General features: G+C 28.4%; 2 protein-coding genes across 6 annotated transcripts in view; both read right to left on the reverse strand.

The window, feature by feature from the left end:
• Positions 1-11,513, reverse strand: part of scat (VPS54 subunit of GARP complex scat) — a 61,755-nt gene extending 50,242 nt beyond the window's left edge. Inside the window, exon 1 of the mRNA XM_067264020.1 lies at positions 11,012-11,513. Coding sequence (XP_067120121.1) covers positions 11,012-11,249 — 238 coding nt within the window. The 5' untranslated portion in view covers positions 11,250-11,513. The remainder of the gene's footprint in view (positions 1-11,011) is intronic.
• Positions 11,514-13,238: 1,725 nt separating this feature from the next.
• emb (exportin-1 emb) overlaps positions 13,239-27,709 on the reverse strand; it is a 57,186-nt gene continuing 42,715 nt past the window's right edge. For all 5 annotated transcript variants that reach the window (XM_067263790.1, XM_067263791.1, XM_067263789.1 and 2 more), the window contains 13 exons: positions 27,229-27,308; positions 27,059-27,142; positions 25,961-26,095; positions 25,777-25,881; positions 23,270-23,455; positions 20,947-21,072; positions 15,574-15,645; positions 15,422-15,497; positions 15,065-15,157; positions 14,861-14,995; positions 14,624-14,792; positions 14,453-14,549; positions 13,239-14,378 (listed from right to left, as the gene is read on the reverse strand). In XM_067263790.1, the coding sequence (XP_067119891.1) occupies positions 14,232-14,378; positions 14,453-14,549; positions 14,624-14,792; positions 14,861-14,995; positions 15,065-15,157; positions 15,422-15,497; positions 15,574-15,645; positions 20,947-21,072; positions 23,270-23,455; positions 25,777-25,881; positions 25,961-26,095; positions 27,059-27,142; positions 27,229-27,308 (1,505 nt within the window). In that variant the 3' untranslated portion in view covers positions 13,239-14,231. The remainder of the gene's footprint in view (positions 14,379-14,452; positions 14,550-14,623; positions 14,793-14,860; positions 14,996-15,064; positions 15,158-15,421; positions 15,498-15,573; positions 15,646-20,946; positions 21,073-23,269; positions 23,456-25,776; positions 25,882-25,960; positions 26,096-27,058; positions 27,143-27,228; positions 27,309-27,709) is intronic.

Consider the following 27,709-nt stretch of genomic DNA (forward strand, 5'->3'; position numbering starts at 1 on the left):
TGTATTCATTTGGGTAAAAAATAATCTTCCTAACTGTAAAGCAATTCTGAAATAAGTGAAACAACTGAAACTAAGCTACTCTTTGCTAGAGGAAAATCACAGAATGCCTTAATTTTATGAAACAAGAACTCCTTTATAGGATAATCTCTCAAAGTCTTTCTCAAAAACATATTTATGCACAAGACATATTTAAGATATTTTGTGTCAGTTCAAAAATTAGTGATATTAGCAAGGTTGAGGCTGAAGTTTTAAACACGAAAACGTGTATGTCGGACATTCAGCGCCGCTTTCCTGTAAGCCTAGAAGTTTGACAATGGCGTTTGGAAAGTCAGTGGAATCATGTTCGACATTCCAAAATGCCATTGTCAAACTTTTAGGCTTACAGGAAAGTGGTGCTAAACATCCGACGTACACATTTTTGCATTTAAAACTTTGGCCTGAACATTGCTATTATTCAATTATAAACTTAAAATTACTTCATTGTGAAATCTTATAACTTAGATCTTTTAAATAAATTATTTACTACATTATTTAATATAGAGATAAAAATTTATTATTTCTCAAATTTATTTTCATTCAGATTTTCTTTTGGATAATGTTGTCTGACAGAAAATACCAGCACATTCTCAAAAGTTCCTTTAATTCTTAGGTGTTATTAAAATTATAAATAATTAAGTATATTTTAAATTTAATACCAATTATGTTTATCATACATATTTATTGATAAACAATAAATTGTTAATCAATCAAGTATCAAGCAATTAAGACAAATTTACTTAGATTTTTCTTCATTAAAACAAAACAGAATAAATTATAACATTTAGATTTGTTAAATAGGTCAAAAATTACATATAAAAATTTTTAAATTATATAAATTTATGGATTAAACTGAATCTCAAAACAATTAAATCATAAGATTCAGATCTGCTTAATTATTAATAAATTAAATAAGAAAGTATATAGTATAAACATTAAAAATTATACTGTAATTAATAACAATTTATGATCAAATGTATATATTCATTTTTATTAAACTGAAAATTAAAAAAATTATATTTATGTATCGTTATTCTTTCAATATGTGTTAGTTGTATTTTCTGTTTATAACTTTTCAACTTGTAATAATTACTGTATTTTACGAACTATAAGACGCACCTGAATTTTGGAGGCAATTTTTCGAAGAAAAAAGTGCGTCTTATAGTCCGTAAAATACGGTACAGAATAAGATAAATAAAATATATATAAAAATGATTATAAAAACTAATAAAACAACAAAATAAAAGCTTTTCTTTAATTCATTAAGGCTTCTTTAGTTACAACCAATTTAAACAGAACAATTCAAATTAGTTTTAACTAAAAAAGCCCTAAGAAAAATAACAAAAGTGTTTTTATTTAACTATGTTTATTAATGTATATAATGCTGTTTTCATAAGCTTCCTTCATTTTATTCAAATACAATATATATGTTACATTGTATAATAATTATGGGCAAGTAAAATGGATTTATATTATTTATAATTAATAAATAAAATTGTTTGCTAACTACAATTTGCATCTTATAATTATAACTGTACTTTGAAAATATTTAATTTTACAGCAAATTAATATAATTTAATATATTATTTCAAAATTGATGAACATAATAATAGTTTTTCATTTGATATTTAATAAAACGTTTTGACACTTTGATTTCTCCATTGACATATTATAAAATATTTGTTGCTGTTTATATAATTTACTTTAAGCTAATTGTTCATAATATAAAGATAATGAACTTAGTTCCAGTCTCACATCTTGTTTCCTACAAATAATTTATATTTTTCTCAAAGAGTTCTAAGAACTAATTCACTGATCCCCATGTTCATGAATAATTGGGGCTGAATAATCCTTCAATGTTAAATTTGTAATTTGTTCCAAGACTTTAGTATTACTGCTGTTTGAAAAAATTTTCAGAAAAATGAATGGTTTTATTAAATAAATGTGCTGTGCAATGGGGTTTATAAGTGCTGCAAGCCATTTTATTTAAGCCGAAAGAAAAAAAATAAACAAAACCATAACATAACTTACGACAGACACCATATGAACAAGTGAGTGCAGTGATCTTTTAGCATTGTGCTGGCTCAAACATATAATTTGAGCAGGCCCAACTCCAGTTTACAATTCTGTGAAAGGTCAAACCCTTTCATAAAAGTTGAAATTTTGGTGCATAAATTTCTGATCATGAATGATTGAATTCCTTAACACTGACATCTGCAAACATCAAGTATGAAGTGTATTTTCCCAACTATTAAAAACTACAATACTTTAAAGTTAAAACAAAAAATACTTTGAAAACCTTTAATATGCAGTTAAAAATCATCACCAATGATCTAATGTTTTCGGCCAACTTTATTGACCTTCCTCAGGATCGAACAAGAACCATTATTTCGAAAAAATTCTATTGCCAAACATAAAATTTAGAACGTTTTAAAAAACCAAAGCTGTGCAATCTCAGTTCGATCTTTTATAGATGTGTGAAATCTGGACGTTAAAAACCTAGAAATTTCTGAATTTGTTCACTCCAGTTATAAACAACTTAATCAACAACATTCCATACCCGGGAAATTGTTGATCCTCGAATGGCAACGATTGTCCCCTAACTATCAACAAACCGTTATTCCTTCGGAGCAGGTAGATCATCTTGCACGATGGTTTATAGTTAGCGTCCGAACTAGTCGTTTATTTAATATCCCGGGAACACCTATGGCCCTAATAGTGATTCGTTTTCGATCACGTGACAAGTTTTCCCATCCAAAACTTATAAAAGACGCTTCCTTCCCCCCCCTAAAGGGCTCCTTCGTCTCGCTTCTACGACTCCATTCGCCGGACTCCGTCTATTAAGGAACTTAAAGAGGTTTTCTAAAGTTCTAAAGAATTCTACAGTTTCGAGTGCCCGTCTACGACAGTCTACAACTTTTTTTTCCGGATTCAGTCTATTACGGACTTGTTAAGAGGTATGAAAAATAATTGTAAACTCTCTCTCTCCGGCCTTTTTTTTGTATACGAGGGTAGAAGTGTACTTTAGTTCGTTTAGCTTTTATTAAATCTTGTTTCTGTTATAAAATGGTGTCTTTCTTGACTGTCGGCTTCGCCTTATCGTCGGCCCCATCCTTCCTCCTCCTCCACTCGCGTAACGCGTAACGCGCCGTCGACGTAACAGCCATCCTTGACACGTGAGTCCCGGGAAAAAGAGGTACGACTCCCTCTTACCTCCCCGAGATCTCACACATTGGTGACAATCGAAGGGGTGGCGTCTTTTTAGGCACCCCCGATTTCACAGATGCATATCGGCCACTTTCCAAGCCGATGGGACCCTACAGGATTCTCTAAATTTTATGTTTGGCAATAGAATTTTTTCAAAATAACGGTTCTTGTTCGATCCTGAGGAAGGTCAATAAAGTTGGCCAAAAACGTTAAATTGTTGGTGATAATTTTTAACCGCATATTAAAGGTTTTTGAAGTATTTTTTTGTGTTTTATTAATATATTAAGTGCAGTTGGAGTGGTAGTAACTTTAAAGTTAATTCTAAAAGTAATGTGAATTAAATCAACAAAAAATAATGATTATATCAAAATATTTAAAAGGAAATCTATCACAATTTAAACAAATTACTTTATACAATTCACTCTACTAAAATAACCGAATAAATTGATTTTTTTTATTAATTAAATGATTTGAAAGTAAGAATAAACTACAACAACTAAATAAATATAACATTCTATAAATATTAAAAAAACTGAAATTCTAACAATTAAATATCTAATTTAATTTTGCATGTATCTTAAATACATTTATAATAATAAATAATCATTTTGAAATTCTTTCTAAACATAAGATTGGTTGAAATTGGATTGATGGGATAAGACAATATTACACATAGGCAATTTTCCAGGTGAGTGTCTCCAAGTTGGACTTTCTATGGGAAACAGGCATAACTCTTAAATTCACATTTAGGTGTTAAACACAAAAGAAAACCAGAAAATTCTATGTGACCACCTGTTGGTCAGAGACAAACTTGTGACCAGTTTTTAGTGGTTTTATCCATTCAGCCACTGGTAGACTAAAGATGAGATTTCAAAATGTATATCTTGAGAAATCATTTTTAATTGTCAATAAATTTTGTTTAAAGAAAAAGAACAAACAAATTCTTAATGTTTAAAAATTAAAGCAACTTTTTCTAGAAGTAGAGTACAGTATTTTTATTATATTAAGCTTTTTTGGAATAATTTCAGCTTCATTTTCAGTACATTACTTTTAGTAACAATGTTTCATTTTTTTTTCTACTTTACACAACAGGTATACCTCGAGTTACGTCGTTCCCGATTATACGTCGTTTGTCAAAAAAGTATATGGAAAAATAAAAATCAAGTTTGAGTCAGTTTATTCGACTTTAAATCTGTCCGCCACAAACATTGAAGTCGTAATATCACTAGCAAAGCATTAAAAGCACATAAAATCATATTAAAATATGTATATTTCCAGTAAATGTTAATATAATCATCATAAATCCTAGAGAACGAAACATGAAAACATCTGTGTTTCTGTGTTGTCGTCTTATTTAGCAGTCTTTAAGTGCTCATTACGTCGTAACTACACAAGTAAATTCGACTTACATCGCCTCTCCTGGAACCAATTGTCAACGTAAGATGAGGTATACCTGTATTACCAAAAAATATCTAAAGATAAAATAAAATTACTTTAAAGACATTAAGTATACTAAAACATTTTGACTTTGACAAATATTTTTTATTTCTGATTTCACTTATGTTTTTATGATGTCTGATTATTATTTCATATATAACAATTTTTCAATAATTTAAAATTTATTTATAGAAATATTTTATTATAAATTATAATAATTATCAGATCTAAATTAAATATTTTGACAAATTATTATATTAAACTATCAAAGATTTTAATCTGAGAGAAAACTACAACTTTAATTAATAAATGTTATATATATAAATTAAAGTTGTTTATAATTTTATTAAAATAAATCTGATTATAAATATATAAAAATCAATGAAAAACAATTTCTAATTATATATATATATATATATATATATATATATATATATCTGAATTATTATTTATGCATTAGAGATAGTTGATCATTAAATACAGAAAAATTTTATAATGATTAAATTAAAAAAACATAATACTAATGAAATAACTTGTAAATGTTTGATTTTACTTAATATATGTACTATAATATAATGAGTGACACAATAAGCTATATATCAGGGGTTCTCAATCTTTTTTACAATGTGACTCCCTTTACAGGCTGTAATTTTTTTGCGACGCCCTTCTAAAAGAAGATAGCTGAAGCATGAAAAAGCGTGTAGCTCTAGCAGACATTAAATTTACTTTATTATTCAAAGAAAACTCCAAAGAATATAGAATCTTAATAATTATTATTTATTAGAAAACATAACAGTACAATTAATGAGAAGGATGAGCTTGCTTTTCTGAGCATAACTTCTCAAATTGGGGCTGAAGTTTTGAAATCACTACTCTCATTTCTTTTTCTAAATTGATTTGTGACCTGTATTTTGACTTGTTTACTGCAACTGTCGAAAAGCCAGTTTCACACAAGTACAATGTAGTAAACAGTAAACAAACCTTCAAAGCTGTAGTACTGATAGTAGGATATTCTTGGGATACATTGCTCCAAAATTGAAATAGTTTGTCTTTATCAAATCGTAGTTTTAGGCTCGTATTACAAGATAGCTCTAACAGTTGTTCTTCCTTGACTATTGAAAGTGTATATGGGGGTGGGATTGATTGGAATGGGTCTCTAATCCAGTCATATTGATCTAGATCCTTTGGAAAATATGTATCAAAATGAGTGCTTAATGTTGATAAGTATTGGATAAATGTCAATTGCAAACTTGGCTCCAGATTTTGAATAGATTTTTCTTGCAGAAAGCCATTTAAAACAGGAAAACAGTCACAGAAAATTTCCTTTCTCCTCTTCTATTTTTCTTTTCCACAACAGCAACTTCTTTTTAAATACTGCAATTTTATCAGCCAGTTGCAGTATATGCATTTTATTTCCCTGCAGCAATTTATTAAGAACATTTAATTTCTCAAATATGTCGCCAGTTTTATTAAGAAGTCAGTATCTTTAAACTTTCTGCATCATGATGCGATTCTATCAATAAATACGTGTACACCTCATTTTTTAATTCATATACACGTGAGAGTATGTCAACCAACGAGAGTTACAGTAATGAAGTAAAGATGTATGCTCAGTACCCAAATCTTCACAGAGAAATCTTGCCTTTACGGGTGTTGTTTTTATAACGTTTACCACATTAATAATTATATCCATCACAAGATTTAATTCAGGTGAAATATTTTTTTGTAGCCAGGGCCTCCCTATGTATGATGCAATGTGTCCATTTTGCATTTGGAGCCTTGGTTTTAATGAGAGCTTGAAGTCCTTCATACTGCCCTGACATTGTGCAAGGTCCATCCATACACACACTGACACAGTTCTCCCATTGAATGTTATTTTCTTCCATGTATGAATCTATGATCGCAAAGGAATCAGTAGCCTTCCCGGTATCAGTCATTTTTTGCAAAATAACAAATCCTCACATACATTTGTTTCTTCCATGTACTTACGTAACATATTAATTGAGTGTCATTATTACTGTGTCACTTCATCCAGTTGAATGGCAAATAAACCAGAAAGTTTTTCCATACTTTGCTCATTAATGTCTTCAGCTGTCATGAATGTGACAACTAATCGTATTATTTCTTTAGCTGCTGATTCTCCAATCATCACTGATACCATATCAATCACTGCAGGTAAAAACAAGATCTTCAGCAATCGTGTGTGGTTTCTTGCATTTGGCAATACAGTGAGCAACCCTGTAAGAGGCAAGCAGTGCTTTGGAGGAAATAGATGCTCTGGAAAACAAGGTTGTCGACTGATGTTTCAGTTCTCGCAATTTTCTTGCAAAAAAATCTCACAGTTTCCTTGTAAATTACTGAGTTGTTTCTAAGTGACATTTCAATTTATTAGGAAGCATACCACATACTTTCATCTGCCAGCACCTTATGACAAAGAACACATTGGGGTAGTTCCACATTTCCTCTGCTAACATAGGTAAATCCAAAATGTAAATATTGGTCATTATATTTTCTGTACTTTTTTTGCTTTTCTATAGTTTCTTTTCTACTCTTTCCTGAGTCTTCAACATGTTTTCTATTTATTTGAATAAAGTTATCCATTTTATGATGCGTAAATTAAATACAACACACTTGAAATCAAAATACTGATTCATCAACGCTTGTAATCAACAAAAACAAAAGACTGAACGATGAACAAATGAAAGAGCAAGGAAATGGAGGAGTGGGGTGATCCGAGCACTCACTCATTATGTCGCATGCAGGCGACCTGTGCATATTGTCTTGCAACTCCCCTAGGATAGCACCATGACGTCCCAGGGTGTCGCACCGCACAATTAGGGAAGCCTGGCTATATATAAAGAAATTATATTCTTCTACTTAATAGGAAAATATAATTTTAATGTCAAACAAGATTTTATTTTATTGAATAATCAGTATTTATTATGTTAAATGAATTGCCATATAAATTCAAAATAAACTAATAATGAGAAAGGTAATTAAATTATTCATAAAACCATATTAAAATTTAAAAATAGAATTAAATATTTAATTACTTTTTAGAGAATTTTCTATAACAAACATATTAATTATAATATCAATATAATTTATTATTTAAAAAATTAATGGCATTACACCCAACTACATGATAAAATAATTAATTAAAATCTTATATTGTAAATAGATATGAATTATTTTCTTAAAAATTAAATTACAAAATAAATACATAAATTAAAAATAAGCTATAGCTTTATAATTAAATGATTACATAATAATATTTTTCTAATTATGTAATTGATTCCTGTAAAAGTCTTTCTAATGTGAAATATAATTTCTTACATAATTTGTATTTAACACTTGAATAAGGACCTTAGTCATTCAAAAGAATCTAAAACAAAATAAATTTTAAATCAACTTATATTATAAAATTGCAAAAAAATATATATGGTTATGTTGCATCTGTAGTAACTGAAATCGTCAGAAAAACACACGATACCTCATATTAACATTTATATAAATTCTATGTAATTAAATACAAAAAATGAAAAATTTAATTTCAAATGTAATGACAAAATAGAAAAAAAAAATATTTTCGCATTAAATTTTATTGTGTAATTATATAATTTTAAAGAAATCATTTCAATTAAAAATAATATAAGGTTGTTTTTTTAAATATGCTATAAATAAAATTGTTATTAAAGGTGGCTTAAATATTAAGTAATAATCATATTTAAAATTTCAAATGGTTATTATCATATATATACAAATAACAACTCCACAAACCCAACTTTTGATTAAAGCCAGATGATCTGTCAGATTATTAAGCTATAATAAGGCTAAGTTGATAATTAGATACAAAATAGTTATTACATGTTCATTAAGGCCACTTCTTGAAGAGCTAACTTTCATATAAAAAATTTGGTTAATGTTACCTATGGTAGCAAACATGGCAGCTTGTCTCTGAAACAGTGGGGATGCACATTCTAACCTAACCTAACCTATTCTAATAAATTACCCCTATTCTAATAATTTGGTTGGCAATAATTATGGTTTATGAAAGTAATAATTTATTAGAATGGGTTAGGTTAGGTTAGAACGTGCATCCCCACTGTTTCAGAGACAAGCTGCCATGTTTGCTACCATAGGTAACATTCATATAAAAAATTTTAATCATTATCTTATTATTTGCTTAATATAAAGATTAAATGTAATAAATATATAGTCACAGTCATAGATATTTTTTTGTTATCATTATTTATAAAAATTTCAGTAATAAAATTTATTTTATTTCTATAAAGATTAAAATTTAATAAAATTTATGATAAATTACATTAATAGTTTAATGGATTAATTCATTTTGAAAAGATTATATCTTAGTAGTAAATAAAATTCAAGGAACTACCAATCAAGAAAAGCAATTGACATTCAAAGAACCACTTAAACTAAGAAATCATTCACTTAAGTTATTAAAATAATAGCATATTTTGTCATATTTGTTCTAAAAAATATTATCTGCTTCAATTTTTGATGCATATTACTGATATTTGTTTTATTCAATTTTAAATGTCTATGTATACAATGATTAAATTTAAAAAAAAACAAAAATCAAATTTAAGTTAAAAATATATTAATTAAGATTTATTTAAAAAATAGAAGAAACTAAAACATCATCATTACATCCTTTTACAAACCTCAGTTTTTTATTCATTAGAAATTTTTTTAAGTTTGAAAATTTCTAATGAACAATAATCTAAATGTATCTGTAATAGCTCATACAAAAGACACCTTTTCTCTTTCCAGCAATATTTTAATGCAAACTAATGTTTTTGGCCTCATTGATAGGCTTTCTTCGGGTTCCACAATCCATGCTGACAATGTTAGTTTGCATTAAAACAGTGCTGGAAAGAAAAAAAATGTCTTTCACTAGTTTTCGACATATCGTTTTGTTTTGTTAATACTTTGCATCTGTTAAAGTTTTGCATATGCAGATATTAAACAGAAAAATTATACTAAATGTTTTTAAACTGCCAACAATGAAATAATTTATTTTTTACTGCAACTTTCCCAGTCAAGTATAATTATCATTGCTGTTTCATCAACTTATATTTTATCATTATTCACTTTCATAGTATGAATTCATAAAATTCACTGTAAAATTTTAAAGTAGCAATTACATAATATATTTAAACTTTTCTCCAATTTAACTGGAATGACTCCTAGAGAAGTTAATTTATTTCATTGTTACTCAGATGTGACATCACAGGCAGAACTAGAATGACTTAGAACTAGAACTAAACTTTAACTAGAATGAATAAGATCAAAGAAATGCTCATTAAGTTAAGCAATTCATTAGATATCAAAGTTAACTCTAGAACATAACTATAAATTACATTATAAAGCAATTTTATTAATAGTAGCTAATTATTTGAATAATTATATTGAAAATAAATAAACTTGCTGTACTTATTAACGTAAATGAAAACTTTTCTAAAGTCATCGACAGAAACACATCAACAGCTAATCCATTAAGACGAAACGCGAAAGTCAACAAAACTCGATGCCATTATAGTAATCCTTCTGAAGACACAATCGAAAACATTTCCGATTAAATAATCTGTTCGGTAACCAGAATTTTAATAGCTGTTTATCATTACTACGTAGCGACATCATTGACAAGTTCTTCGGGAAAACTATTCGTCGAGTTCATCACCACCAAGACACACTAAGCTCAATGACCAATCAACAAGATTTGTCACCACTCATCACTTACACTGTCTAGTCTTTAGGAATGCTTTCGGAGAAAGCAACAACTTCAGAAAAACTCTCGTTATTTACCATTTATCATCGACATAATTTAAAAAGTATATAATCTTGACTGTTATAAAAAATTAATGTAATAAATTTAAAAAATAATAATAATCTCACATTATCTCAAACTAAAAACATTATTGAAAATTTAAAATCTTTAAGCTTTCTAATTTATAAAAAAATAAGGTAAACAGTTCTTATTTCGCAAATCATAGTAACGGTACAATTCGGACCTACGAATACATTAAGATATGGATAAATAACTACGAATACTCGATTTCAAATTATCTATCTGTATTTAAAAGGTAGGATTTAAAAGCTTTTCATAATTGGTAAAACTTCCCTGCAACAAACACAAGCTAATTTTAAATGTTAATAAACCAGCTTAGAGGTATGAAAAATTGTTATTTAAACATAGAAATCCCATTACTTCTCAGAAGATGCAACAAACATTTGTTGCAATGTAAAATTAAACAATTAAGAAGTTAAATATTTGAATTAAAATAAAATTACAGGAGGAACTAACCATCTGGATTGAGTGCAACATGATGCTTTAAAACGTGAGCTTCGTAGTCTCGATCACTGACACCTTCAATAGGCAAAGAACAGCAGACATTATTATTTCCGTATCGACAAACATAAGATCCACCTTCCTTGCTGCAATGGTCGTCCCTCAGATGCTGGATAAACTCTTTGGCTGTTTTAAAAGTAATGTTTTGTGAGCAATGGTCGCAATGTTTCCACAGTCTCTGTTTTCCAGACATTTGTTTGTATTTGTTAAAACATATGAAATTGACAAATTCTTATCTGAACACACTCAAATATTGATGCCACGTTTAACATTTTTCGCGTTCATTCTCAAATAGGAGGAAAGATTGCGTTCAGTTTACCGAATGCGATGTTCTCTTTATAAATCCATAATCGGGAGCGAAATTCAACAAAATTCGGACAGTCGAACACTGACCGAGCTCCTGGATTACCGATCGATCGCCGATAAACTCATGCATTCTCGATCCCGCTACTTTCCGCCTCGTTTCCATTTACCTGGCATATAGATTAAGGAATTATTATTATTTTTTTTAAATTAATAATTTATTTTCGTGATGAAACTGCGTGATAAATATTTTAGAAGTTATTAGAATTTGAAATAAATTTTAAATATTTCAAAATAAATTCAATAAATTTTTTTTTAATTTTTCAATTTAAATTTTAAATTTTAATTTTATTTCGTTTTAATTTATAAATATGAAATTAACGTATTATGCTATAAGAGTCGTGTATTTCCGAGATTATTTTTATACTTGATGATGTATATTTAAGTAAATGAAAGTTTATCGATGGCAAGCGCCCACCAGTGGCCAAAGCGGTCTTCGTTCCGAATGCTGGGAGTTCGGTCGTTTGTTCGCGCCTCGCTCGGACGGGCTGGCCACGTGGAGTTTTCCAGGTTTTCTCCACGTCTGTAACGCCTAAATAAGAGCCAGTTTCTCTTTTAAAAAAGGGCATCCCCTAGGCAGATCGCTGAAAGTGTTGCGTTGCCATAACTAAACAAACATAGCTAATCCAATCAAATGGCATCTAGTGAAAGCCATTTGACTGGATTAAATTTGATGCCAGATAGCCGAGCGGTTAACATAATTAGAATATTTATCATTTCACACTGAGGACATTAGGAATTCATTTTTATCATGACTACGACAGTTTTCTATAGGCACATTTTGATGACTAATGAGGGAGATGACCCAATATATCTGAAGTCTTTCATCTTTCAGCCTTTTTCAAGCCCATTGTGGGCTTTGGAAAGGAAGGGACCCGACGAAACCGAGCAGACCACTTTCCTGGGTGTTATTTGCCAGATTCAAACCCTGGTCTCTCAGAGCGGTAAGCTGACTCTTTAACCTCCTCGGCATTCCGACCAACGATATATCTGTTAACACCATCAAAAGAAAGTAGCTGTCCATAAATTACGTCCGCATTTTTCTTGAAAATTTTATTCCCGCTTCCCCCATTGTCAAAGTTTTCATAATCCCCTCTCCTCTTTTGGACATCTGACAAAACTCAACCCCCTCAAAAACTTTACCACTTTATGAATATTAACACCGGCATAGGGGCGTTTCCCAACAGAAAGTCTTCCCCTTGGCAAATCGCCGAAGTGTTGCAATAACGCAACACTTGAGCGATAAAAGTAGTTTATTGGCAGAATGATTTAAAAAAAAATCAATTTCACTGTATAACAACTGTAAATTTCGGTTTAAAAAGCTGTCACGTAATTCAGCTAAGTGAATCTTTACGTAATATAATCACGAAGCACGAATATAAAAGTATTGCATACGGTATTTTTGTCTATACTTCAACCCGTTCCACGCTTCGCTTATTTCTCTCCCCTTCATCTTGTTTACAATTAGTTGGTATCGCAAATTTTTAGGCTAACTGGCCACTAGCTACTGGTGTAGCTTATTCTTTAGATTGCAGATCCAGTTAGTTATACTGTAATTTAAACGGTAACTCGTACACCTGGCCCTTGAATGTGCCCGCAAGACTTTAAATTTAAGATGTAATTTAACTATACACGAAGTAAAACCACGAAAATATTGATTTTACCAGATTTTATACTGAAGTACAAATAAGCCAAAATTTCTATCATCCTGCATAGACATATCATCAATGCCCCGGTTAATTCCGAAAGTGACCCGCAATGTTTTAAATGTAAAATGTAATTTATAGATTGTAAAAATGAACAAATTCCAAAACACTAGTCTGGTTAAACAAGGGTTTAAATAGCAGAGTTTTATTAGAAAGACTTAACTATTTTTTTAAAAAGTGCTTCACTGTAGACAAATGAAAAGTCTGAGTTTAAAACAATAATTTACACATTTTGTAAAAGCACCTGCAGAGACTTCTTTGATGGTAAATCTGCACTATAAAATATTGGGAAGAAAACAAATACAATATTTTTTCTATCTTTTATTGAAAAATCCCTCAACAATCACTGATATCTAGTACTACATTACATTAGATAACACTATCCACAAAAGTGGATGTGAAACTCATCCAATGGATGCAAGTGCATGACAAACACCACACAGTAGTTCTAGAACTAAATATTTAAGGGAATTTATATATGTGTGTGCATATATACTATATATGTGTACATATACATATATATATGCCCACACATTTATATATTTATATATATATTTAAATAATATATATATATATAAAATTATTCCTGAATTGATGGAAATGGGTAGTTTACAACACAAGGTCTTTCTGCCCAAAAAAGCAGCATAATAATTGCAATCTTCCAGACATGTCTATTTTGACTAAAGTTGTCCAGAAGATTGCAAGATAACACTAACAAAGTAACTTGACTTGTAGAACGCTGTTAATTGTAAAATGACAATTAGCACTCTTTATGAAGAGATGAATAAAGCATTGTGAATGATGTTTATTTACAGCCACAGAAAAAAACACCATGATTAGCCCTCCAAAAAAAGGAGAATGCCGTACCAATGTCAAATTACTGACATCTTACTCAAATGATTGTTTATCTACAGGATTTGGGTAAGATATCTTCATTCACACTACATACATATCCTGACACATACCATCAATTCCACAACATAACTTAATGGCATTCAAATATGGTAAAAAAGAAAGATGAAATGACATGGAAAATAATACCATGTCTTAATGGGATTCACTCGCACATTACATCAGTTCACAGCATTACACGCACATCCAGAAGTTCAGTCTTGCATTTCTTCTGGAATTTCATGAGGATTGAGAATGCCAGGTACGGACATTTGGATTTTCCGTTTTTCTTCCTCTGCCTGTCTCAGAGCGGCTTCGCGTTCTTCCAGGAACAGATCACTATTGTCTTCGCCAGCAAATTCCTAATGAGAAAAAATGAGGAATATTAGTTTGAAAATATTTAAATACTCTTTCCTCAATTCTCAAAAATGCTCACTCTTATCTGTACAAGAAAGTCTCTTAAATGTTCTTTAAAGGCAGGAATATCAGCATCCAAGTTAAAAAAACCTTGAACTGTAATTTTTATCTGTGCACTATATGAATAAATGGTAGATTAATAGACAATTAAAAATATTTTTTTCTATTTTTATAAAGCTATTTAACTTACTCTGTGAGATGAGGAAATGCAGTTTTTAAAAGTCTTGCTACAAATTCTTGCACATACACTACATTACTTTGACTGTTGGCTTGCTGAACAGGATTTAATGGCATTGTTATCTTTCCTGCTTCTATAATGCCAAACATGTAGGCTAGTATAGTAGCTTGCATTGTTAAACCTGAAATTTTCAAGAATGATGAATCAAGTGTATTTTTCTCTTTATACAAAAAGTACTATAAAACTTACCTGCAGTATGAGAAGTATCCGTGACAACAGAAAATAAATGCTGTAATATATCTGTATAATATGTTCGATAGAAACTTTGTGCTGCTGCATCTTCCTGACCTATATTTTGTAATAACTGATAAAGTATCTGCAAACCTGAAAGGAATTAAGGATTATTGTCCAGAAAATAATTTTAATTATTTTTGCTAAAATGTATCTTCTTACCTGTATCTGCAACATTTCTCATTGTATGCTTGAATGCCCAGATAATAGAATCAAGCACAAGTTTAAATTGTGTTGGTGGGATATTCAGTAATGCTGGGAGGAAAAAAATTACAGATTTATTTATAAGTAAGTTAAAATAAGAAAACTTGCCTTCCCCTGTTTTATTCAAATTAACTGAGTTAAATTCTCAAAACACTGTCTCTCGTCAATTATTAAATAAATTATATAATTTCAGCAATATTTATATTTTTCCTGTTAAATTTTATCCTAATTTTTGTTTTTGTTACATCCTTGTAATGAACTAAGGTTCATACAATGAAGATTGATTATTATTATTAAATAACAACTATTACTTACCAGGAAAACAGTGACTAACAGCAGCATGCAGAAGTAAAAAAAAATTTGATCTGTGTTCAGGAAATTCTTCAAAATCCTAATCGAATATATAAGCAGCTTTTAATATTTAAACATACCTAAAGTAAAAATATATTTAATATATTGATATTTACCTTGTTAATCATATCAAGAGTACACTCAAAAACAGCATCAAATATTTCAGGAATTTCTGAAGTTATATGATTCTGGGAGAAGAAAAAATGCAACATGAATTATTATTATAAATTATTACCACAGCATTAATAATTTCTATTATTTATAAACAACAACAATTTCATCATAATAATTTATGTAAATATGGATGAAAAAATTGCTCTCAATACAGCTAACACAGCAGCTCTATATATAGTGTATGTATATACACTACAGAAAATATTTGATAGCAAAACATTTTAACATTTTTAAAAATAATAAATTTTGATAGAATACAGTGAACGCCCTATAATGCAAATTCATATAACGCAACAAAAAAATTATGACTAGTACTCATACAAAATTATAATTTTGTCATCAGAGGTATATGTTTTCTTCTTCAACTTCTAGGTCTAGGTTTAAACTTGCATAAAATCATCTGATAATGCATGCCTTAACAATGCAGAACATATTCCCCACATTCTATGGGATTCTGCTGTATTCTGATATCTTAAAAATTTTCACTTCTAGTGGATAAAATAAATATTAGCAATTTGTATTCAAATTCAGTTTTTAACCCCAAATTCTGATTCATCTGTATAGTTATTTATTCAATTTGTTTTTTATTTGCCTTTTATTTCTTTTAGTGAAAAAAATCTATACAACTTGGAAAAACTGTATGTAATTATTTCATATAAATACTAAAAAACAAACACACACATATGTACTGTACGTATGTATTTATTCATTTATTATATAATTAGTCGGTGGAAAATTTCCTTTTTTAATAATGATTACAGTAGAGCATCGATTATCCGACTTAATTGGGGACTGGGGTTGGTCAGATAACCGAAAAGTATGAAAAAATACATTATTAGTATAGTGTATTAGGCCTGGTTTAAATACTAGCCTCCCTTTCATGGTCGAGCCAGTGCTGCCAGCTAATACATGCAAAAATTTAACAAAAATAATATTAAAATAGCCAAGACATAACCAAATATTGTAGCGCCACATCACTAGCGAACATTTGAATTTGCCGACTACAACGCGGTCGGTTAATCGGGGGTCGGGATAATCGATGCTCTATTGTATCACTTTTTTCTTTCTTGTCTCTATAAACTTTCAGGTGAGTTTGAGAATTTCAAAACAGCACTTCTAACATCCAAAGGTTTCACTGACAACAACTTTATTCACTTAATTTACTTTTATATATGCATTTTGGAATGATGTATACTTTCATTCCCTCTTCAGTGATATTTAGATTAAAAAGTAGAAATTCCAAACAATTTTTACTCATACGCTTTCAGATTGTATACTTTAAAAAACTCAAAACAACTCATTTATCCATGATGTTAAATATACAATTTAACATTTACTACTTCATACCATAAACCAGGGATGGGCAACCTTTTTCTATGTAAAGGCCACATTTGAAACTTTCGAACTGACACAGGCTGCACACAAGAAAAAAGAAAAAAAATGTGGGTAAATCACAAATATTTATTCATATATTTATAAACTAACATAAGTATACTGTACTTAATGTGACTGCTGGAACTGATGCAAATGTAATACATCAGAAATATTTGGCAGAATATTTGTCATTGCTAGTTTTAAATTATTTTTTACATGTTAATCTATTAGCCGATTTCTTTTACTTTTTACTAAATTCATTGCAACAAAAAACTGTTCACATACATCAGTTGTAGAAAATACGGATAGAATTTTTGCTACATACTTTCTTAGTTAGGAAATTGATTTTCTTCAATAAAAAAGTTTTATAAAAGTCTACCAAATTTTTTCTTTAAAAGTATCTTTCAAATCTAAATTACTTCACAAGTCTATTATCTCCAACTGAAGTTCATTTGGTATGTTTTCCATGTTTACTGAAAAAAAGTGCTGTAAATATCTGTATTTCATTTTCTCAGCTATGGGATTTTTCAAATCTATTTTAAAATTCTTATTCTAGTTTTTTGACTTTCTGTGCATATTTAAAATAATTTTTAGGTTCGGTGCATTGTAATAAAGTTGGAAAAAAGTGACATTTATTATACAATTGTGTGCTCTACAATTTCAACTTGGATATAAATGCTTTTATAGATGTTATAAATTCAGATATTTGAAAATTCGAACCCACCGGAACTAAACCGTTAATAATAAAATATTTTATTGCTTGGTTCCCACGGAGAAAATATGAATCAGGAGGAACAAGAGTCGAAAAACGCTGGTTGGCAAAACAGCAAAACGTGACCTAGACGATGAAAGGGCGACGAGAGAGGACAGGGGGACCAGTTACGTTCTGTCACTTTGACTGTGTGTGTGCAAAATCGAGGGGAACCGCCCGAAATCCACGGAATACGTTGACCAGGAGGACCGACCCGGATCACGAGGTATGACCCGAATTTATGTAAACTCTCCCTCCGTGAATCCGGAAAGAGGCGACCGTCGTGCACCTCTTCTGTAATTATATCGTTAGCTTAAATAAATTTTTGTTGTTGTTATTATCCGTTGGCTATGTCTTTTATTCGAGTATCGTCACCGCCGCTCTATCGTCAGACCCATCCACTTCCTCCACTCGCCTAAAAACGCGTAACGCGTAACCCATCCGAACCGCCATCTTGACGTGGGCAGGTCTAACGGACCTGTTAGCTGAAAAAAGGAGGAACGAGACTCTGTCCAACTCTGGCACAGCCACATATTATTAGATTTTTTCCTTGCATTTTTATATTTAATTCTGACAAATGTGTTTTAATATCGAAAAAAAGCAAGATCTGTTATCCATTCAAAGTCTGAAAGTTCTTTAACAGGTTTTCCTTTCATTTCCATAAATAATTTTATTTCTGGTAACAGATTGTAAAGTCTTTGTAAAACTGAAGATTTGCTTAACCATCTCAACTCAGTAAAATAAACAATGTCATTATATTCAGTATCAATATCAGATAAAAATTCTTTAAACTGATGATGGTTCAATAAACGACCTCTCAGACAGTTTATGCGGATACTACAATATCTGTAACATGTCCCATTTTAATTTTCTTAGCAGATAAATTCTCCACATGCTAAAATGGAAAATAAATAAATCACTTTGAATTTTCATTTTGTGCTAATTTATTCGAGAGAATATCAATTAAACCACATCACTCTCCTCTGAAAGACTAGATACCATCAGTTGTAATAGTGAGTGTTCATTTTTTGGTAATATTTCTTCTAAAGCCCCATAAATAATTTCTCCTGTAGTATTTCCTTTTACCCAAACTAAATCTAAAAATTCTTCAGTAATGTTTAATTCTGATCATTGGCTCAAATGAAAATTGCAAGTTGAACTGTATCTGTTATGTTGATGGATTCATCCAAACAAATGGAAAAATATTCAAAAGCTTTTGCTCATTTTTTAATGATTCTTCAATATTATCTGCCATTTCATTGATTCTTCTTGCTACTGTTTGCCAAGATAAACTAATATTAGCAAAAAGCTTCTTCTGATCAGGACATATAATCTAAACTGCTTTTTCAATACATCCCTTTATAACCATCCCATCAGAAAAACAATGAAAATGTTTTGATAATAGATTACAAATTTCATAACTGGCTTTTGTAACAGATTCATTAAGAATATTAATATATTTTGTCTTCATTAAGAATACTTGCTAAAAGGTTATAGCTTTTCCATTTTCTCTTTTTTTAAGTATCCAGTAAACTAGTTGTATTTATTGAAATTTTTAGTGGTACAGTGCCATTTAATGTTATATTTCTTGAAAACTCCAATACTTTCCAAACAAATTAAACAAGCAAGTTTTTTCATAATGAATGAAAAAGTAATCATATTTCCATGATTCATTATAAATTTGATTTTTATCTTCAATTTTTCTTTTCTTTTTTGTTGACATCTAAAAATTGAGGATAAAATAAATAAAATACTGCACTAATAAATACAGTAAAAGCTTGATGTAATGGACCACTACAGGACCCAAAATATTGGTTCATTATAACGAAAGTCCATTTTATCATGATTACTCGTTATTACAAACTTGTCTACACAGTAGAATCATGTTAGAACTGGTAAGTTGAAAACAAATGCAATCAAGATCTTGATTGCATTAGTTTTCAACTTTAAATTAAATACCACCTGTATCAATAAATTTCCTACATGAAAAAAAAAAATTATTGTTAGATTAAAGTGTTTGCTATATGAAGAGTAAAAACGGCTGCTACTCCTGTACTTTTCTTAATTTAAAATTTTACCCTATTATGGGCACAAATTGTATAACAGGGATAGTATAAGACTTTTATTTTTTTAGTAGAACTGTTATATTGAAGAAACATTTGTTGTTTTTCTCTTGTTCTCAAAATGTCTGAAATTGTTTACTTGGAAATATTTCTTTACCAACTTCAGCTTGATATTTTCCATCTTCAATCTAAGGAAATATATCTATCTATTTCTTGTATTAAATATAAAGCTTTTTGTTATCTTTTATGATCCATATCTGTGCTTTACAAAGAAATCCAAGACTTGTCACTCATGGAGAAACAAAACCAAAACTGAACAATGACGGACTGTAATTTTAAATCAAATTTTTAATTTATTTAATTTAAAATATATGATCACCTCAAATTAATAGAGGCTTGTCCCATTACATCATACTTTTCCATTAGCAATAAAGTCATGTTGGTCATCTATCTAACTCCTTTTGAGGGAAAATTTTTAAATTGAAATAACATGACTTTGGTTTGAACTGAAAATTTATATATAGTTAATCAGGGTTCTTGTCTCTAAGCTTTCCATGTCTGATCTTGACTTTATCTATCCAACTCTGTTCTTGAGTTTAAGTAAGGACAGACAGAAAGACAGACGACAGTGAAAATTTATAGGTCTACAGGTTTTTTCAAATTTCAGCCTAACAAAGTTCAGATGTAAAAGAAATTAATCTTATCATTTAACTCTTTAAACATGAAATTGCTCTAAAATCAGCCCTTATTTGTTCAAAATGAAATCGGCTGATAAAGAAGTTGTTTGACAGGTTTTTATATACAAGTTCCCCTTGTAGCTTGAGGAGTAAAAACAATTTAGTCTTTAGGTAGATGAATAGAAACCATTTTCAGAGCTTAAAGATTTAAAGAAAGAACAAGATAATTTGACTAGTTTAGAATCTGTTCAGAAAATCTCAAAATCTGTTAAAAGATTAATACAGTAAAACCTGCATAAACCAGAATTGCACAATACTGAATACTTTTTCTAGTTTGTCAGAGTTCTGTTTTGAACAGGTTTTACTGTACTTTATACAAAGTGATGATTTTCTTATAGTTTGAATATTGTGGAGAAAGCAGCAGAATTTTATTAATGAAAATGTATTTACCTCTAGCCTGTTTACTATTGTTGCCATAGTTGATAAAACTTCAGGCTCTCTAGCTGATGGAACACTACATCGTTGATAATCTAATAAGACTGCATCTAATAATGGTGGTATAAAATTTTCAAGAACCTGAAATAAAATAAGCATTATTATGATTATTCATTTATATAACAACCATAACCAAGTCATAATTGTGTCTTCATATGAAAAGAAACCTTCAAGAATACATATATTTATCAAATAATACTTTTATATACTGTAAGTATGCATTACATGTAAACTAGAAGAAGAAGACTCAAACTGTATTTGAATCTTATTATCAAAAACTGTAACTTCCTCGATACAATTGTAAAAACAAAAATTTTTAAACTGCCTATGAAATAAATATTGCTTAAATCAGCATTTATCAAACCGTGCATTGTGGCTCCCAGGGGCACAGCCTTCCACTAAGGACATTGTGGTGGGCTAGCAAAATAATAGTTTAGTTTACTATTAGTTGTGTGCCAATAACTAATATATCAAATTGAAACCAATAAATGTTTACAATATCAATATTTTAAATTTTAGAATTTAATTGATTTACCAAAACCAATAAAATACTGACTTTATTGATAATGTAAATATCAGTATTTGTCATCAACAATAAATATCAACATTGGCAGTAATTAAAACAATATATATTGCAATTGAATATTGAGAAAGAGATGCAAACCAGTTTCCCAAATTTTAAGAACTGATGAAGAAGCAAGCTCATTCTTTCCACTGACTTTCTTACAGGAATAAAATGTCATAAAATTGTATGATGATTAAAATGTGTTAAATTTTATTTACAAAATAAACAATTTTATTAATTCATGTCCAAAACTTTTTGACCCATACACTTTGGGTTGGATACCATGGACCAATGGATGTAAAATATGCCAGTTCAAAAGCCATTAACAAGTAAGTTTTTCTTTGTGGCAATTCTTTTTATGCAAAGAAATTGCATTTAAATTCAGACTATGGAAGATGTGGACCAAACAAGTTTGAAAAAAATTGGCTTAAATAGTTATTCTATACACCTGCATTACTAACTGAAATAATTCTAGTAGTAAGATAGTCTAAAAGTTAAATCAATATAAGAACCAAGTTAAAATGCTAATATTCAAATATTTTATGGATTTTATTGTTCTGAAAGCGTAATTTATGAAACAGAATTTACTATAAAAATTTATTATTGTTTTATATAATTTGACATTAAAAATAAAAGTAAATGAATTTATGCAATTAACAACTTGATATATAAATATTCTTTCAAAAATGTATTAAATACAATACTTGTGTTCTGATTTAAATGTTATTAATTTTCCTATGATATATGCACATAAAAACAATCATTCATATCTTATTTTTATTGTTTAATTTCCTAATTAAGATATATGAGAATAAGGTAATTCTTGGGAATTTCAGAACAGAGAAACACATCAGTTTTCTTTATCCAGATTTTGTAATAAAGATGAATATGTAAGTGAAGTTAAATATGGTTTATCTGTAGTTTTTGGTGAAAGGGCATCTTGAGCTAAGCTGCACCAAGCCAATGGTGGATTTAAAAATACTTATGAATGTAGAAACTTAAAGTTAGATAACTCAGGATAGCTAAATAACTATTATTTCATATATTCTTATTTGCATATGTAAGAAATATAAAATAACAATAATAAGCAATTATTTATTGTGACAGCATCACAATGTTGGGCTGCAATTTTTAATCACATTTTAAATTTATTTAATTTAAAATGTGTGCTCTCAACCTCAAATTAGTAGTGTCTTGTCCCTGTACATCATACTTTTCCTGTTAGCAATGGAGTCAAGCTGGTCATCTATTAACTGCTTTCAGAAGAAAAAGTTTTGAATTAAAATAACGTGACTTCTGGAAAATTTTTGAATTGAAATTTCGTGACTTTCAGAAGTTCATATATAGTTAATCAGGGCCTCCTGGCCCTAAGGTTTCCATATCTGGTCTTGTCTTTTATCTATCTAACGCCATTCTCGAGATTAAGCTGAACTAACAAATGACAGTGGGAATTTATAGCTCTACAATTTTTTCAAATTGCAGCCCAATAAACAACAAAGATCCAAATAGAAATTTAAACTAAGAATTAATTTTTAATACAATTCTCTTTTCAGTAACCATATATAATTTCAATGATTAAAATATAATTATATTCAAAAGCAAAGAAGTTTATAGCTATTCATTTATTTCTTAATTGACACAAAAATAATTACATTTAAAAATATGTTATAATTTCAAAATTTTTTAAATTATGAGTTCAATTACTTTACTTACCATTTGTGGATCTGTAGATCTGCTAACCCAACCAGAAATCAGTTTTAATGTTTCTTTTTTTACTGTTCTCATACTTCTAATAAGCGGCTGTTTTGTAACACTTTCTCCATTTAATGCAATAGCAGCACTGATATTTTCACTCATTACTTTATATACATTTAACATATCCAAATAAATTCGTCCTAACTGAAAAGTAAAGTTGTTATTTTTTTTCAATTCTTGTTACATATACCTCATATCTTTCACTAACAAAAATTTACTTTTCTTAAATCTGATTTTTGTTAATGTAAATATTTTAAATAGCTGTTAACATTTGAATTATTTCATCAATGCATGACATGAAACACTTAAAAACAATAGGAGTGTTGATAAAATATTCACACTGAAAAGATGTAAAATATTTTGCCAACCTTAATTTTAAATACAGTGTATTTCAAATTTAGTAAATACAAAATTCTACATCATATCACAAACTTCTTTGTGGGATAAAGGAAAAGGTTCCCTTCATTATGATACAGATCTCCTTTAATTTCACTACTTTCAATCTTCCCTTATTGAACTCTTTTAGGACACTTACAAAAACATCTGAATCAATTGATTCAATGAACACAACATCACTATCACAGTCAATAAATTCATCCGTGTTTTCATTTAATATCCTTATTTTACCAATTCAGAATTAAGAAATCCATGCCATCAAATTCAGTTGCCCTCTTCTTTCTGTTTATATCTTCGGGCTCAATTTGAACAGAGACTCAAGCTTCCTCTTTTCGATGTTATTTACAGTTGTCTTACTAACTCAACTCCTCAGCTGTTCACAACTTGCTATGACTTTTAGAAAGTGGATCAGTTTACACTTCTGCTGAAGATTTAGCTCTTTGTATCCTTTCTAGCCATTCTAAAAGTTAATTGGGGTCAGCAACTGAGTTTTAAAAAAAAGAAAGAAAATGAATCTCACCTAATTAAAAATTTACACAAAGAACATGTAAAGTTAGCTCACTTTACTAGACAAAGCCAAACTATGAAACACTGACAATAGAAATCTCAATAGTGACCCAACATGATCTCTATCATAACAGAAATTTTAAAATTTGCCTCCAATGCTGCTGCCAAAAAAATTGCACAGTACAGGTACATTACTAGTAGTGTTTTCAATTTATGATACAGATTTTTTAATTTTTCAAACTATCATTTCTTTTATTTAAGCTTCTAAAATAAAGACTTCAAAATATTATAGGAAATTTAGTTTAAATGCCGTATTCATAAAATACAATGGTTTCAAATATTTTATATTTGCAACATAATTGCTACAAAATGAATTACATTCTCTAAAATGGTTTTGTTTTTTTTAATGGTCACTTTACCCAAGATGATTTATTACCTTAAGACATACATGATCAAAGTGGTCAATGGTCACAATAGTCAGGTAGTCACTGTATGCAGATATATTGCCACTGCAAAAATGTATTATTTTACAGGAACCAACTCAAAGTGGTCAACTTAACAGGTTCAATTAGTAGGTTTCACTGTAGACTGATCCAGAAGAGTCAAAAATTTTTAATTTTGTGCAGTTTACAAATTTTTATTTTATCACAAATATTTTAAATACTTTTTATATGGAAAACACTTTTTTTGTGTAAAAAGATTAATTATAATCAAAAAAGTATACTGTGCAAAAATTTTACCTGGAAACTACAATCCAATTTGAATGAATTGATATATAAAATTGTAAAAACATTTTCTCTAAATAAAATTTTTACTAAATATGCTAAAAAATTTTATATCTATACTTATAAATGGACAATGTATTTATTCTGAAACACAATATTGGAACAAAAAACTTTTACAGAAAAAAAAAACTAAATAGCAGTAACAAAAGAAAATTTGAACACACCACTTCAAATTATAAAATCTGCATATATTGTCAACTATAAAAGATTTTATCAAATACTAAACAATAAATAAATTATTTCTGTTTCTCTGGATTTAAATTATTCTGTATTTAAAATGTCAACTTTTAAGAGCATCAATTTTCCTGAAAATTTGCCACTACTTCTGGATGCAACTCTATCATCATATACGATTAATTTATTTCATGAGATTAATGAAAATTTAAAATAACCTATATTTTTATTGTTCTCATTATATTATGAATAAATTTAACTCACTTAGAAAAAAATTGATCATAATGCTTACTCACATTTCTGCCAAACTAGACACTTAATTATAAATACTTGTATTTTATATCATTTCATCTAAAAACTTTATTATAAAATAAGATATTTGGTAATAAATTATATTCTAAAATAACAATTTATTTTTTTGTATAAATTAGGAGAAAGAAAAAAAAAGTTTATTTTTTGTAAATGTATTATTTTTGTAATCAAATGATTATTTTTATAAGTACTTAGAAACTTTTCAGAAAAGCATTATCCACATTAATAAAAGATGATAATATTTATAAATTATATTTCATAACTTAAATTATGAGAGATTTTAAAATTTACCTGAATAACATATGGATGTCCTAATGCTTTACAAGCTCTGACATTAGTTTTAAGAATGTTACCTAGCTGTTTTACTGCATCAGAATCTTTTAAAACATCAACGTTCTAAAGAAAATTAAAATTGGAATGTTGACTTTTAATATAAAAAATAAACATATAAGTTTATATCACTTTATATATATACCTTAGTAGCTTGATTAATGATATCATCCCAAACTTGATTAGGAAGTAACATATATTTTTCTATTAAATGCTCTTGAACAAGTTGATCTGTTTGTGCACTTATCATACATCCAACAGCTTCATAAAATGTATGCACCTAAACAAACAACATTAATTAATCTATTTGTTGATGTTTTCAAACTGACAACTGACAGATTTATTTCTTTGTCTAATTTCTTAAAATATTGCCATATTCTTATATGTTTTTTTGAATTTTAAAGGAACTAATGATAAAATGATCATGTTCTACCTGTAGATGTCATGTAATTAGTTGTAAAAAGTGTAATGATTACTGATTTAAACATTACACTTTGAAATAAACTAAAACAAACATTAATGTACTAATTATCCATCTTAATTTCATAGGATTAATTAATAATAATTTAAAAATAATAACTTAACAGAAAGCCTTCAATCAATTACAAATATTTGCCAAATAATATCATAACTAATCATTAATTGATTTTTGAAAACAAAACTACTCATTATAAATGTAATGATGCTTTTTAGAAAATTAAGTTATTTTCTATTTACAAGTAACTGAAAAATGCATCTGTGCCTTCAATCATATTAAGAAAATAAGAAGTTTTACTAGATTTACAATAAAAGCTCTTAGTTTTAGTATTTCAGTTAAAAGTTAATTTAGTAATGAACAATACTTAAGACACTAAAAATTCTAGACATAAAATAACAATATTAATTGTCAAAAAAATTATATATAATTTAAAATTTCTCTTTCCTTTTTTTGTAAATATAAATTATCTTTGTATATTTTTTTTGATTGAATTTGATATTTATTAATAAATAAACAATCTAGGCAAATCCACAAATAAAGTTATAACAAATAAGAAACATTTTGAAAATATTTACAAAACTTCTCTCTCTCATTATTTGACTTGTAATATATTATTGATAAAATAATTTAAGGGAAAGAGAAAAAAATATATTAATCATTGTATTATAGAAATGCAATATTATTATTCAAAATTTACATATTTTAATAATTAAAAACAATTGTTATTTAAATAAATCAAGATTTAGATGATCCTAAACAACACACCTGCTGAGGCTGTAAATCACAAATTATTGTATTGATATTATTTAATATTTCTTCAATGAATGGCATTATTTCTCCCACTTGAATCTATAATAAAAAATAAATAATACAAATATAAAATAAGAAAAAAGTAGTCTAAAAAAATCTTTAAAAAAATAATAATAATAATTTACCTGAACAAAATGTCGTCTACACTTCTGTGCAATTTTTATAAAAGTATCACATGCCATATCTTGCACACCATCATGAGTTTCTATAAAAATGTAATATTTTAACAATATTTTAATTAATTTATATTAAAACATTATAAAAATTTCCTTCATTATAATTATGTTCAATATTAATAAGCAGCAGAAAAAATATATACTGTATATATATTACTGAAGTGTAATATGTTACATTATGAAAGAAACGATAAATTTTTTCTTTTTTTTAAATCAATAAAATACCCCAGGAATAAAAATACTTTCTATATTCTCATAATCTAAAACAAACCATACAATATTAGGCATAGACCATTTTTAGATATTGTAAAGAGAAACAATCAAAAGATCTATAAATTCAAATCCTTTGTTTTTCACTCAATGACATGTATCCTAAAAATTGTCACAAATTTCAAAATTTTTTAAAATCATTATTTACTTCGAATAAGGT

The sequence above is a fragment of the Centruroides vittatus genome, unplaced genomic scaffold (genome assembly GCF_030686945.1).
Source record: "Centruroides vittatus isolate TY-2023 unplaced genomic scaffold, ASM3068694v2 contig_18, whole genome shotgun sequence".
Lineage (NCBI taxonomy): Eukaryota > Metazoa > Arthropoda > Arachnida > Scorpiones > Buthidae > Centruroides > Centruroides vittatus.